At 53.2% G+C, this 14,277-nt stretch overlaps 3 protein-coding genes across 3 annotated transcripts; all 3 read right to left on the bottom strand.

Annotated features, from left to right (window-relative positions):
• Window positions 1–3,447: 3,447 nt before the first annotated feature.
• BZA05DRAFT_386839 (uncharacterized protein) lies at window positions 3,448–3,990 on the bottom strand. The gene has a single exon (XM_051482520.1). It carries the CDS (start codon window positions 3,945–3,947, stop codon window positions 3,585–3,587), a length of 363 nt encoding a protein of 120 aa, XP_051342945.1. The 5' UTR covers window positions 3,948–3,990; the 3' UTR covers window positions 3,448–3,584.
• Window positions 3,991–6,112: 2,122 nt separating this feature from the next.
• On the bottom strand, window positions 6,113–6,480 carry BZA05DRAFT_163290 (uncharacterized protein). Its single transcript, XM_051479111.1, has one exon. The coding sequence runs from the start codon at window positions 6,342–6,344 to the stop codon at window positions 6,159–6,161; it is 186 nt and encodes a 61-aa protein (XP_051342944.1). The 5' UTR covers window positions 6,345–6,480; the 3' UTR covers window positions 6,113–6,158.
• BZA05DRAFT_163289 (Homeodomain-like protein) lies at window positions 6,481–7,746 on the bottom strand. Its single transcript, XM_051479110.1, has 2 exons — window positions 7,609–7,746; window positions 6,481–7,539 (listed from the first exon to the last, which is right to left on the bottom strand). The coding sequence occupies exon 2, from the start codon at window positions 7,488–7,490 to the stop codon at window positions 6,618–6,620; it is 873 nt and encodes a 290-aa protein (XP_051342943.1). The 5' UTR covers window positions 7,491–7,539; window positions 7,609–7,746; the 3' UTR covers window positions 6,481–6,617.
• Between the last annotated feature and the right edge of the window lie 6,531 nt (window positions 7,747–14,277).

Genomic DNA, 14,277 nt, shown 5'->3' with positions numbered 1-14,277 from the left:
ACAGGCGAGTAGGTCAGCGCTTGCTTGCATACATACGGGTGTTGGCTAGTTAGCTGGTTCGTACAAGATGTCGATGCATGCGCAGCAAGCAGGCTCCCATTCACTCGCTCACTGGAATGAATGTTCAGCATCCGTCCGTGCAGGAGGAAAGGAGCCGGAGACGGAGACGGAGGTGGAGACGGAGGGGAAGGCCGGAGGCTTGAAGGTCGTCCTCCTCCTTCATCGCTTGCAAATTGATGAACGTCGACGCCACGAGTCCGACATCATTCATTTGTCCGGTACAAGATAGTAGTATGTACCCACCACAGCTCCATAATCCGATCACCGAGTTGAACGGCGCACTGGTGATCAAAGTCACACGAGCAACTGCAAGTCTGCAAGTCTGCAACCTCTCGAAACGGTAGGTGTATGCCACCAGTGTAGAGTAGAGTGCGGATATAGTGGGGTGTAATCACCTTGAAGTACGTGCGTGCGTGCGTGCTTCCGATCAATCATCACGCAGGCGATCATCATCATCATCAATCGAGTGCTGGTAACAAACAGCCGTTGAGACTCGCGCCGAGCCTGATGGTACTCCTCCGGTTGGACCCGGACACGCCTGACCGCTTGCTTGATTCTATGTCCTACGAGAGTAGGTACTCGGCAGCCCGTGGATTAGTGCTGCAGCTATCTACCTGTAGTAGAGTAGCTATGTCTTTCTCGAGCATCGAGCGACGAGTGGCGGATGGTGTGGCTTGCATGGTGGTGATGGCTTGCAGCGCGCTGGCCAGGCAACTCACCTTGGAGTGTGTAGAATATGATAGCACGATATCTACCGGTAGTCTACGATCTTCTTGTTGTCTGCCATCACCATGCGAGCAGCGAGATGTAGGATAGATATAGGGATCAGATAAGATGGGAGGAGGTGCTAGTTAGTGGGATCGGTGGGTCCGAATGGTGGAGATAGCCGGGCTAGCCGGATCGAGTGGCACCGAACGTTGTAGGCAGCGGAGGAGAGCCATGTTCGATGGCTCTTCGAAGTTGAATAGAACTTCAACGTCTCAATCATCCTTCATACTCGCCGTTTCACTTCCAAGGCTGCGTCACCTCTGCAGCTGCCGCTCTTCAGTATCTACCTGTCCTACCCGCTCAACATTCAACATCCACACAGTCGAGTCGCTCATTCTCCAGCACGCTGCTGCTGATCGGTCTACTGCGACATACCCAGCAGTCATCACAGCTCGGGGTCCGGCTGCCAACAGCTTCTAGCCATGAAGGATCGGATTTGCTTCGCTGGGTTGGGTACCGGCAGTTAAGTACCAACTAACTACTCCAAGTGACAACCACTCGCCTCGGAGGTATCATCACCTTCAGATGCTGAGATACCTACCTTGGTTTGGATCATCCGGCCAAGAGCTCTCTCTCTCTCCCGGCTCAGCAGCCGCAGTCGCCGCAATCGGTCTGAAACGGAAGTGCTATCGGTTTGAGACAACACGTGTGCGCTTTAGCTGTTGTTGTTGTTGCGATACTCTATCGACCGATGTTGATCTAGAGTAGCTTAGGGAGGTTGTCGATGGAGAAGACCTTTGTGCGCACCGTGATCCAACCTCACGCTCCCTCCCCACCACCTCGCCTCACCTCGCCTCACCAACCCAATCGTCAACTGCCAGGCTAAACCGCATTGCGCACGAAAGGCCAGAAAGAATAAAACGGACAAGGGGGGGTCCTTCGCTTCGCGAGCGGCGCCCGTGGGAGGGAAAAAGGAAGGATGCCGCTTTGGGAACCCATTGGGCGCTTGGGCATAACGTCTTTTTTTTCTGAGAGATCCCACCTTCAGCCCGCAGTTTGCTTTTGCTTTTTCCAAGGCTGCAATGCTGCAATGCTCCGGCACATCGAACACCTTGTTACACACCCAACAACATCTTCAGCTAAACCCTGAGCTCGAACTATCTACCCATTCGACTCGGAAGCCAGCCCACACACACACACGCACACACGCACACACGCACACACGCACACTCGGAAGCCCACCCACACACACCACACACCACACACACCAGGGAGCCAAGAAAAAACATTGCGACTGCTGGAGCTGTCTCCATCGATTCGGAACGAAAGGGCATCCCGCAAGATCTGAACCACTGGCACGGTGTTTTATCCACCGCTGCCGACGCGCCCCACCCCCTCCCCCCCTCGTCCAGTTATGCTTGTATTACTTCTTACAACCGTACCGCCGCGTCGACGGATGAGGGCAGCAGGGAGGCTACACAGCACAGCACCCAATACAACACAGGTAACTACAGTTACCGTCTCCATCCAATGCCACCGCGTTGGGTACATTCAACTATCTACCAGGACATGCACACTTCATCGTACATGCAAAGTACTTCAAAGTACTTCAAACCTATGTACAGTGCTCAGTCAACGACCTACCTATCTCTATCCGAATCGTTGAACCACTCCGCCTTCCCAGATTCATCACATTATTCAGGCAAACCTGGGCTATAACATCACAAGCACCCACTCCCGGGGCACAAGTTACAACGCACCAGAGTCCAGACAGCTCCCGAGAAGAAAGAAAGAAAGAAAGAGGAAAAAAACACCCACCCCCCCCATTCACTAGTACCTATTTCCCCTCTTCTCCAGCAGTGCTTCGCCGCCGCCCTATCCCCACCCTTCCCTTCCAAGTCACGGTTCACCATCAACCGAAGCCACCGTTATTATATCAGATCCTGATTCCCGATGCGCGTCGATAGTGTAGGTTTGTACGAACGGTGTGCGTGCGTGCGGGTGTATGTGGGTGTGTGGGTGTGTGTGTGTGTCTCTGCCCATTCACATCAGAAAACCGAAGCCCATGAACGGCGGCGTCGGGGCCGATCTCCGATTCCAAAAGGAAGTGCAAACGCAACACACCCTCCTCATCTCTAGTTCAGTCTAGATCTTTCTCTTCTCCCTCTCCCTCTCCCTCTCTCTCTTCTTGAGCTCTCGATGCAGGGTGAGCGTGAGGGTGACGGCGAGAGGAAGCAGCCCGAGACACAAGGCTGAGGGTGGTGGGGGTGGCGAGGATCATCATCATCCTGCCGCCGCCTCCTCCTCCTCCTCGGACAGTCGGACTCTGAGGAGTCTCGGAGTGTGTGTGGAGGGCAAAAGCAAAAGCAAAGGGATGTAAAAATAAAAAAAACCATACACAATCTACACTGGCTGAAGCCTGAGATGGTTACATTATACATATCATACCAACGGCTGGCTACCTGCGTGTCTTCGTGCATGCTCTACTTGCTTCACCGCACAGTCGGCCGGTCAGTCAGGCAGGCATGAGGTGGGTGGGTATGCACATGTATGTATGATGTATGATGTAGGTAGAATATCGGGGGGAAGCGAGACGGGCCGGGAGGGGTGCTGGGTGGGACACTCGCAGCGCTCCAGCCAGCCAACGATAGCTCGGTATCTTCATGCTTCATACCAACATTCAACATTAGTACACTTCCGCCTTGTGTGATGGTGCTGTTTCTTCTTCTTTCTTCTTCTTCTTTTTCTTCTTTCTGGTGCTGCTTCTGCTGCTGCTGCACGAACAAAAGAAAACGAATGCGAAAACCGGGGACTCCTCACTCCTCGCTCGCGGGTTGAGCTGGGCGTTGATCTGGGCGTTGGGCGTTGGGGCGTTGCGGAAGACACGATTGGCGGCGATGGGGCGACGCGGTGACGATGCGGCCTGCGGGGCCGTCGATTATGCAATCGATGCAGGAGGTCCGACTATCGGCCACATCTCGGCCACAGCCATCCAGCCAGCCTTTCCAGTCGTTTCCGCTGTTGCCGCCGCCGCCGTGACTACTAGCTACCGGTAGTAGCGCATGACACACACGACACACCACCACCACTACCACCACCACCACTGAATGCCTGCCTGCCTGCCGGCGTCCCCTGTGCCTACTTGCCGTAGTTGGGTGCGTTGCGTGCCGTACATACATAATTACCTACACACATACATGCATACATAGAATCGCGTCCCCGGCCAACGGGCTGGGCCGTTTGCTTCTGCTTCTGCTTCTGCTTCTGTATCTGCTTCTTTGTGCTTCCTTCCAAGTTCCTTCGTTGGTTCGTTGGTTCGTTGGTTCGTTGGTTCGTTGGTCGGTTGGTTCGTCCGCTGGTTCATTGGCTGTTGGTTCGTTCGCTCGTTCGTTCGTTCCCGTCCTGCGTAACTGCGTAACTGCGTAACTGCGTATGTAACTGGGTTCGGTGACCGGTCCGGCCGCGTTTCGTCTAGGGCTGCACCGCAGCCTTGGGGCCTACGTACGGTACGGGGGAGTTGGAAGGCTGGCTGGTCGGCTGATATGTAGTCCTGAGGACGAGTCGAGTACCGTCGGCACCTAACAACCTAACATAGGTACCGACTCCACGAGCTTACCCAGGTTCCACACGGAAAGCCGCCGCGGCATCTCTCTTCTCCACAATGCAACGGCTCGGAGGAGGTGGAGAGGGAGGGGGGGGGGGGGGGGGGGTGCCTCGCGCCGTGCGTTTCGTGGCGTCCACTAGGTAACCACCTAGATCCCTCGTGAGTCGTGGGAGCAAACCGGAGACAGCAGCAGCAGCAGCAGCAGCAGCAGCAGCAGCAGCAGCAGCGGCGGCGGCGGCGGCGGCGGCGGCGTGAGGGCGTGAGGGCTTGCTTGCTGCTGCTTGTGAGGGGGTCGGGGGCGCAGAGGGCTTTTTTCTATGTATGTAGCTACCGGTAGGTATCTGGATCAGTAGCTACAGGTAACCACATGTGTAGAAGTTATGTATGTAGGTGTGATATGAGGTATGTACCGTATGTCACAACGGCGAGCCGACACACACCGCAGGAGATATGAGATATGAGATATGTATCGTGGCCTTCCTACTGCTTCTGCTGCTGCTGCTGCTACTGCGCGCGCACGCGCCCACAGGGCTGCCGTGGACGGTGGGATACGGTACCGGTACCGGTGCTAACTATCTGCAAGGCCGGCGATGGCCGGCCGTCGACTCGATGCAACAGGGTGTACATACATCAAGATGGCGGATAAGCTACGGTCTTCTGCGGACCCGTGGTGAAGGTCTGCGGTCTGGTCTACTCTACTCTACTCTCCTCCAGCTCACAGCGGGAGATGTTTCCCCAGCAACAGCACCAACACCAGCACCAGCAGCTAACAAATGTATCTACATATTATACCGTAGGTAGACTACGTATGATACATACTTCGATGGATGGATAGGTAGTTCAAGATCATCACGTCAATCCGCATGCCGCATGGGAAACGTTGGACCGTCCCTGGATCCATCCTCTAAATATCGGCCATCCATCCGCCATCTCATTGGTTGATTGAGCGAGGTCACAGGGCGAGTTAGTAGTACTATAGTAGCAGTGGTGGTAGTAGTGGTAGTAGCAGTAGCAGTAGTAATGGTGGTGGTGGTAGTGGGGAAAATGATGCAGCAGTTGCAGTTGCAGTTGCAGTGGTGGTGGACGGTGGTGGTAGTGGTGGTGGTAGTGGTGGTGGATAGACAATCTATTTTCCCTACTGAGCTCTCTCGAATAACTGCCGGGCTTAACTGGGAGAAGCAATAGGACATCCCCCCATCCCCCTCATACCCATCTCCCCGCTCGTTCCGACAAGGATATGGTATGGGTATGGGTAAGGGTATGGGGGGGGGGGCAGTTGGAAAAGTCACCATGTATAATCCAAAAGAGAAGTCGTTGAAAGTCAAGTGTAGTGTAGTGTAGGTAGTGTAGACTGTGTATAGTCCCCGAAAATCCTCCTTCTGTTGATATTTGTCCCCCCCTCAGGCGAATACGACGTATACGCATACCTCCCCCCACCACCACCACCGCCGCCTCCTCCCCCAGGTTATTATTCGAAAGCATCATGGATATTCGCAGAATCGCAGAGCGTAGCAAAAACACACACACACATACACACATACCAAAAAAAAAAAGGAAAAAAAAGAAAAGGAAGCAACAAAAGAACTGATATTGCCCATTCCCTTCCCCATCCGCTTCGTCATCCACTTCCCCCGCCCGTCGTTGATGATGAAAATGATGATGATAGAACCCAATACAATAAAAACCTATCCTAAGTATCCCCACATAAAACAAATAAAAAGAATATTTTGAAGCAACAGGAAAGAAAAAAAAGAAAAGAAAAAAAGTACGCAGAACGCCTCCATTTTTAAAAGAAAACCACGAGAAATACACCCAAGTCCCCCATTTCCGCTAAATAAAATAAAATAATGGTACAAGAAAACGGCAGTAGCCAAAACATGCTCCTCTCCACATAAAAATCCGACCCGAATAATAATAAAAACCCACTCCCCACGCCCATCCCCACCCCTTGACCAAAACAATAGAAAATCATACCGTGAAGTATCCCGAAAAGCTACCCCCCTCCCCACCCCATCCGACGCAGCTATACAGGATTGTAGATTTGAAAAGAAAAAGAAAAAGAAAACCCAAAGATGGAAACCCCCAGAATGAATACCCTAGTGACAAAAGAAATATTCCCAAGATGAGGGACCAGAAAAAAGCCTCGAAGTAGTATGTATATAAGTTTTTGACGTCAAGGAAATGAAGTATTTTCAAGAATGATGATGCAAGAGGTGCGTGGGAGGGAGTGGATGGATGAAACATCTCAGCCCAGGAGGAATCCGAGGCTCATCTTGTTGCCGTCGTTTTGCTCCTGCAGTTGGGCCTCGGAATAGGAGACCGCTCGCTGCATGGGCTTCGATCCGAGGTGGTCCGAAATGTGCGAGAGCTTCATCTCCGCTCTCTCCTGGAACGAGCCGTGTTGGTGCGTGTACCGCGGCGAGTCGTAGATTTCGGGAGAAGTATACATCGCCGGCATCGACTGACGCCTCAACTGGTTGTCGTGGTGGCCCAGAAGAGGAGGGAGAGTGTTCTCGTATGTCGGCGAAGCCGGGACCCTTGGGGAGGAGGTGGAAAGCGAGGAGGCCGTGTCGGAGATGAGGGAAGGAGTCTGGCCCCGCGAGTACTCGGAGTACTGGGAGTAGGTGGGCGAGACCATCGGTTCGTCTGTGTTGCCGTGGATGAAAATGTGGAGTCCACTCTGTTGAGGCAGAAGCGATGGCGAAGACATGGGAGATGGCGACATATCGTGGTGGTTGTTGCTGTTGCTGGAACGATGGCTGTGGCTCTGGCTACCCCTCTGACGGCCGATCATCCGTCGTCGTCGGTTCATCCCACCGTTCCACCAGTTCTTGACGGCATTATCGCTCCTTCCGTTGAGCCGCCGGGCGATTTCCGCCCACCGCTTTCCCATCTCCGCTACCAGACGCTCGATCATCTGCCCCTCCTCCGGTGTGATGGGGTCGTGGTTGAGTGTTGGCTTCAGGTTCTGGTGAAAGCGTTCCCGACACTGCTTAGGAGTCCTCGAGCCGATCAGAGCCGAAATCCGAACCCAGTTGTGAGCTCCATGTGTCTTGACCAATGAAACAAGCATGGTGTCCTCATTTGCGGACCAAGGGCCTCGTCGGTGTCCCTGCATTTTGATGTGTGTGTGTGTCTTTGGGTAGGTGATGATGTTGATGTTTTTTCTAAGGGCCGACTTCGTTAGCCTGAGGACTGTGCTTACGGAGCAAAAATTCAAGGGGAAAACAACTCACCGAGATAACTATCGAAAAGTCGTTATGGGTCCCAGTATCCTGTGTAAACAGATATTGATCCGAGAGAAAACAGCTTTGGGATTATGTGGTGATGGTTTTTCCGGTGGGGTACTTCGAGTCCAAAACAAATGTCACAGGAACGGGACCTGGGCGGACTTATGATGTGGTTGCTGCTGGTGGTAGTGGGGCCGGGCTAGCGTGGCGCGTGCTGGCACTTGCTGGTTGAGATGCTAATCGTGGGGTGCGGTAAACTGAAGGGAATCTAGGGTTCGGTGCGCAAGCTTAAGTCGACCAAAGCTCCGAGATTGATGGCGCTGGCTACGTGACTACACAGAACGGTCGAGGTGGGATCGGAGGGCGAGGTGTGTGTGTGGGGCGTCAGGTGGGGTGGTGGTGGTGCGGGAAGTGTATATATTTATTGCGGTCTCGAGATGGAATAGGAAGGGGAGGAGGTAGGATGATGAGGATGAGGAGCAAAGTAAATACTCTTCAGACAAGATGTTTGATGTGGAAGAGGCCGGATATTTGTTCGGGACCAAGAGGATGTGAGTATGCACTTGGGGTGGGGAGGGGGGTGTGTGGGTGGAGGTGGGTTGGTTATTTTTTGATGGAGTGGGAGATCCGATGGGTCGGGGTCGGGGGGGAGCTCTCGTGTGGCTGGCGAAACTTCCGCCAGGGCGTCCAGGCTTATTATATGCGGAGAAGGGAATGGGGGTGCTTAGGCGGTACCCGCGCTGTCTGTTTTGGCACCCTACAAACGAGAAAAAACAATGTGGGTGTCTGTCTGTGGGAAAAGTTGGTGCCAGATTCCTGGGAAGCAAATAAAGAGTTAGCTGGGTGGGATGTGCGACAGGGGCCGCCGTTGTGCGGGATGCAATAATATCAGGCCGAGTTTTGTGGCAGGCGACGGGCGAGAGACAACACTAAGGTCGCAAGTACTCGATACAACCCGCGCATCATCACCACCATCACCATCCCCTGTCCCCTCCCCCCTCCCTCACCCCCCTCCCCCATCCCGGGAGAAACGCATTTACGGGCGACATGATTGTGATTATTGATTGTATGTCACCGCATAGCATCGCACAGCACAACACAGCACAGGCAGCGGAGAAACACACGCGGCGAGGCGAGAGGGCCCTGACTCGCGAGACTCGACTTGCCGGGAGGCACTCGGCGGCGGATCAGAAGCAGGCCAGGTCAGGCCTGGATCGGACAGGAGGACGGACGGACGGACAGACGGGGCAACGAGGGCCAGGACAGGATGGACAGGGCAGGGCAGGGCATGCCCGGCATGTTGTTGCTAAGCTCGTTCTTGTCAATCGTGTCCAATCTCGACGGAAGGGAGACACGGACTTATTGGCAGCGAGGGCGAGCATGATGGCAGGTTCGTCCATGGATATGGATGTCAATCGATTTGGCATTGCCTGAACAGTTGGTTCTTGAGTAACGACGAACCACCAACTAGCGAACCCAACGGACGGGGCACCGTGTAACGATCACCGCCATTCGAGAGCATCTATGTACTCGAAATAGCCAAAATGAGGGTGAGAGGGAAAGTGAAAGTGAGGCTTCCAAAGATAAGTTCCTGTGATCTACTACTATAGAGTAGTACCTAGAGTATGCTCTACACGGTCCCGCGCCCTGTTCAGCATTCTCCCCGCTGGGCGTTGGTGCGGATGGATGGCTGGCTGACGGCTCTCGCCCTTCTGCCAGATCGACATGTAATGCAATGTTACAATCGACTATCAGAGTACCTACCTACTTACTTGGGCCAACTTCTGTCAAGCAAACTACAGGAGACAGGGCAGAGAGCCGCCGTCGCCGTCGTCGGGCTTCCAATTGCACGAAGCACGTCCGGATACCAAGGAATCAGGAGTACCTGCCAACCATGTATCTACCGGTGCGTGCTCACTGCTGGCTGCGAGATACACTCCCACCCGGGACATCTGGCCGTAGCCTCCTAAAGCAGGTACATACTCGACCGCCATCTCGGACGGGCTCCTTTTCGAGCATCATCGATTAGACTGTTCAGCACGGATGAAGGGTCTTAGTTCTTCGATAGTCTCCGTAACTCATGATGATCTCACGGGCAAAGACATCTCTATCGTCCGCTAGGCCCGGAGGATGCCCACCCCGCAAGATTAGTTACGATTTCTCAGCCTTTGTTTCTTTTCTTTCTTTTTTTCCCTCTCGCTCGGGCCACAACTTTCTCATCGGCTGACTCTCTTTTTTCCTTTTCTTTCTGTCTTTCTTTCGTTCTTTCTTTCTTATTTCTCCCTTTTTGCACTTGCGCAAAATACGCACGCCGTCGGTCTTGATATGGCAGCCAGACGGTGGCGTTGGCTCACTCCGCCCCTTGGTTGCTTTTTTAACATTGGTCCATTCGAATCGGGTTACAGACCGTTTCCTGTTCGCGCTGTCGGAAACTGCTGGCTACTGGCTGGTCGGGAAGCCCATCAACTGCCGAAGGCAGCACATCATCATCGTCATCATACACAGCACTAAACAGGACTAAACACGACCAAATAATTACACTTATTCCAGAGTAGAGTAGGTGGTTAGCCATGAGGCTGCTAAGTGCGTGCGTACCTACCTTAGAATAGAGTACTCTACTTTCTACTATATCTACACACGCAAATGTATCCAGGTAACTAGGCTTCTTCCTTTCTTTCCCCTCCGCTCCGCTCCCGAAAAACTTGAATTACTCCGATTTCGATCTGTCACGGTGTTCAATCAGGGCTCTCAAAAGACGATTTCAGTAGTTGGATACTCTAGATACTAGTAGTTCGACAGGGTTCCCAGCCAACACCAGTGGACGGTCCAGCAGCTGCACACCTGGGTGGGCCATGTAGATACCACGGTACTAGATACTAGAGTGAAGTAGTACCGTAGTCGCTATGTATGTAAGGCAGGCCACAGTATGTATGATACCTAATAATTTTTCCCCTGCGAGTGAGCTACAGTGCGTGCTAGAGCTTGCTTGCTTGCTCGCGAGCGAGTGGAGCGAGTGGAGGATCCTCGATCTCGGGAGGAATAAATTAGAACAACCCCCCCTCCCCCCCTTCCCCCTTATCCCTCCCATCCCCCATGAGACGCACGGTCCTCAGATATTTACCGTGCCTCGTGCTCGTGTGGGACAGATTTCGCCTCTGTTCCCCGTGTCCGTGGGTTTTTTCTTCGACACAGATCCAATCCTGTCCAATCCAATCCAATCAGTAATCACGGACAGGAGGTCGCCGAATCATCAAGCTAACTAGTACCTACGTGAAAAAAAAGATCCGATAGTTAATTAATCCTTCACCGAAAGTAAAGCAATGCATCTCGCTGATGTCTGATGGTGCCAGGTGGAAAAACCTTTAGGGGATCACCGAAATGCCGGCACGAGGGGATGCATTGCAATTGCCACTCCTCTCGAAACGATACAGAGATGATACTCTACTTTTTGTCCCCACGGGGGGACGGGGGCATCAACGACGACGAGGCGCTGGACGAGGCGTATACCGTACCGTACTCTACTCTACCAACTCTACCGAGCACGAGGACCATGATTCATCTCCTCCTTTTTTGCTCCTTCCTTTCGAGGCCCAACCAACCAGCTAGGAGACGGTGATGGTTTAGGTTGTCCGTGTCCGTGTCTGCCAGATCCCGGAACCATCGCCTTGGCTTGGAGCGGGGGATGGGGGACACTCCCGCCCGCATCATATGTATCTACCGACTCGTATGTAAGTAGTTTTGAAAGTCGAAACTTTCCGCCTTGACTCTTGAACAATGAGGGATCTTACGGGCCACAGCTTGAAGCCGTATATATGATATGTAGAGTACCTATACTCTACTGTATCTATACCTAGTAGTATAGTAGCACAGCTTCCGCCTCAACCATGGGCCCGGACTTCCTCCATTGAGAACCGCCATCGAGTGTATGCGTGTTCTCCCCTTCTCCCGCACCCGTACCCGTACCTGTACTCCCAGGGAGATCGTTCGGCATGATGTGCAGGCAGCCAGGGCATCGGAACATGCTATTCTGGTTGCCAGTTGGTCTCCTATTCAATATCGGAGTTGGAATTGGAGTTTGGGTCGGGGATTCCGCGAAAACAAAACTGCTATCTACTCGTGAGTCGTGCAACGGTATAGTAGTAGTAAAATGTAGTTGACAATAGCAATAGCAATAACAACTAGAGTCTGGCAATAACTGGCACTGGAACTGGGTGTTTTTGCGTGGACGCCGTACCCAACATTCAATTATTAGCCGCCGGCGCCAACAACAACAACAACGATAATACGGTAATAATACAGTAATAACACACAATAATATTGACAACTCCCAACCAGGAACCCAAGCAAGCACCAAAGCAGCATACCTCCTAAGCGAGGGCACTCTAGGTACCGGTATCTACCATACCTACCATACTACGGTATATTCGCTACTGATCTCCCTGAACGGCTGATGTGAACCACGATACCCGGCCGCGCCGCCGCCGCCGCTGCGTACGGGTGGAGCACTGGACACTGGACTGGAGCATCCCGACATGTTGGGTCGGAGGAGCGCAAGCAACTGATCGTGAGATACGGTACGGTACATACGGTACATAGATACGGTATTGTACATGGCAGCAAAAGTTCACGCTGGAACTTGGGTACGCACTGACTGCGCAGCAGAGCCGGGGGATCCAGGGGGACGGGGAAAAACTGCGCACACGCACACGCACACGCCCGCACCTGCGACTGCACCAAAAGCTCGATGCATCGAGTACCGAGTACCGACCCGACGACCGACGACCGACGACCGACGCAGAGCATCTACATACAAACATTGTACATACACAAGTAAGCACTTACTAAGTAAATAAGCGGTGGTTATCAGCTCCGTATCGATAACCGTATCCCCCGCCGCGAAGCCAGCAACTATCTGTCGGATATTTATTTTCGTCGGTTTTTTTTGCGTCGCCGAAATCAGCAAGAAACCTTGGACGTGGGGTATTTCTAGCCTCCAGCTTCCAGCTTCCTTCTTCCTTCAGCTTGTCGTCGTCGTCCTTGTCGTCGTGGTCTTGGCTCCTGTCAACTGTCCGCCGAATCGCCGAGGACTGCTATGTATTGTGCAAGTACCTACATTCACACGGTAGATACTGGTACTGGTAGTTTAGGCAACGGCCGCAAGAAACACCCCAGCCCCCGGACCGGGACCGGGACCAACCCCGTCCCAGGGCGCGTCCCGGAGAAACGCTTGCAAGTTTCGAGGCGAGAGTCGGCGAGACGGAAGATCGTTTACTCCAGCATAGCAGAGCTGCAAAGGATGGCGAACGTAACCAATATGCACCTACCTTACTACCTTACTATTAGTCATAGTAGAAAATACCTGCATACATAAGTATCGGTAAGTACTCTGGATGCAGCGAACACGGCGGCCACCAAACAGGTAAAGGTGGTGATGGTGATGGTGTGGAACGGTCAGTACGAACAAACAAGGGGTTCACTTTCCCGTCCGGGGACTATCTACCGTACCTACCTTGTACTCACTCTACGAACCACGGACCAACTCGAGTAGTTGGAATTGGATAACCAACCTGTATCTACCGTATATATAGTAGAGCACATAGTACCAAAAACCCTGGTTGGCCATCTCAACTGCTGAGGCAGATGCCGGGTCGGTCTGTTCCATCATGCCGGGGAACGGGGGATCTAACTACTAGTAACAAACACTTATGTAACCCCAACAACGATTGCACACGGACATGGCTCACCTTTGAGAGAGAGGAGAGTATAGTAGCTATAGAGTATCTACTATCCCTACCATTACGAGCAATGAGTCTCTCAACTTCCCCCTTCAGTGTCTTACTCCGCGTGTGTGAGCCTCTTCCTCCTCCACCTCCTCCTCACTGGCCTCACTGACCTCAAGGGTAGTAGAGTAAAGTACCGTACATACCAGCCAACAACAACAACAACACTACTGCCGCCCTGATATAAACACACGGGAAAGGCCATCCCCGGGCCCGGCCCGCTCCAAGGAGCGGAAGCCCCATCGGGCCATCATAGCGGGCGTGAAAAAGCGGAGGAGGCATATTGCACCTGGCCGCGGAGGTGAGGTTGTGGGGCGGGCACATAAGCCGTGTGCACGTGAGTGCACGTGTGATCGCTGGACGGAACGTGGCGGCGCGGGGAGATCTCCCTTTTCCATGCTGCCCAAGGGTCAGGGTTGGCCTTTGGCCGTTGGCCATTGGCGATGGGAGCTTTGGTACATACTCTAAAGCTTGGTGCTGTGGAAGTGACCACCTCATGTATGTAACTACTTTGTATGTACATGCACTCCTGACGGATGCTGAAGAGCAGGCGCATCGCTCTGTCCGTTTCACGTCAACCGTGCTGTCACTGCTGTAGAGTACTGTGCTGTGCTGTGCTTATCTTCCCCACGGAGTTCCATCCTCACCACGGAGGCGGCAAGTTGCAACCGCCCATCCTGCATACAACCCACGGTGCAAAACTTCACTAGAACCCCGCGCCGGCGACATGTTTCTTTCTGATTCCTACATAACGGGGTGGGCACTGGTCACTCCGTCGTAGATCTCTCCGGCGAATAAGGCGATAGCCTATAGGTACGGTCCCTTACAAAGTGCGCATCCTACATCTCCGATCCTGGTCTATCAGATATCCTCTCTCGCGGATGTCAAACGACAG

Source organism: Tricharina praecox (genome assembly GCF_024521635.1).
Source record: "Tricharina praecox strain CBS 144465 chromosome Unknown BZA05scaffold_3, whole genome shotgun sequence".
Classification (NCBI taxonomy): Eukaryota; Fungi; Ascomycota; class Pezizomycetes; order Pezizales; family Pyronemataceae; genus Tricharina; species Tricharina praecox.
Note: the sequence above shows the minus strand (reverse complement) of the source record. Positions and strands in the feature narration are given on the sequence as shown.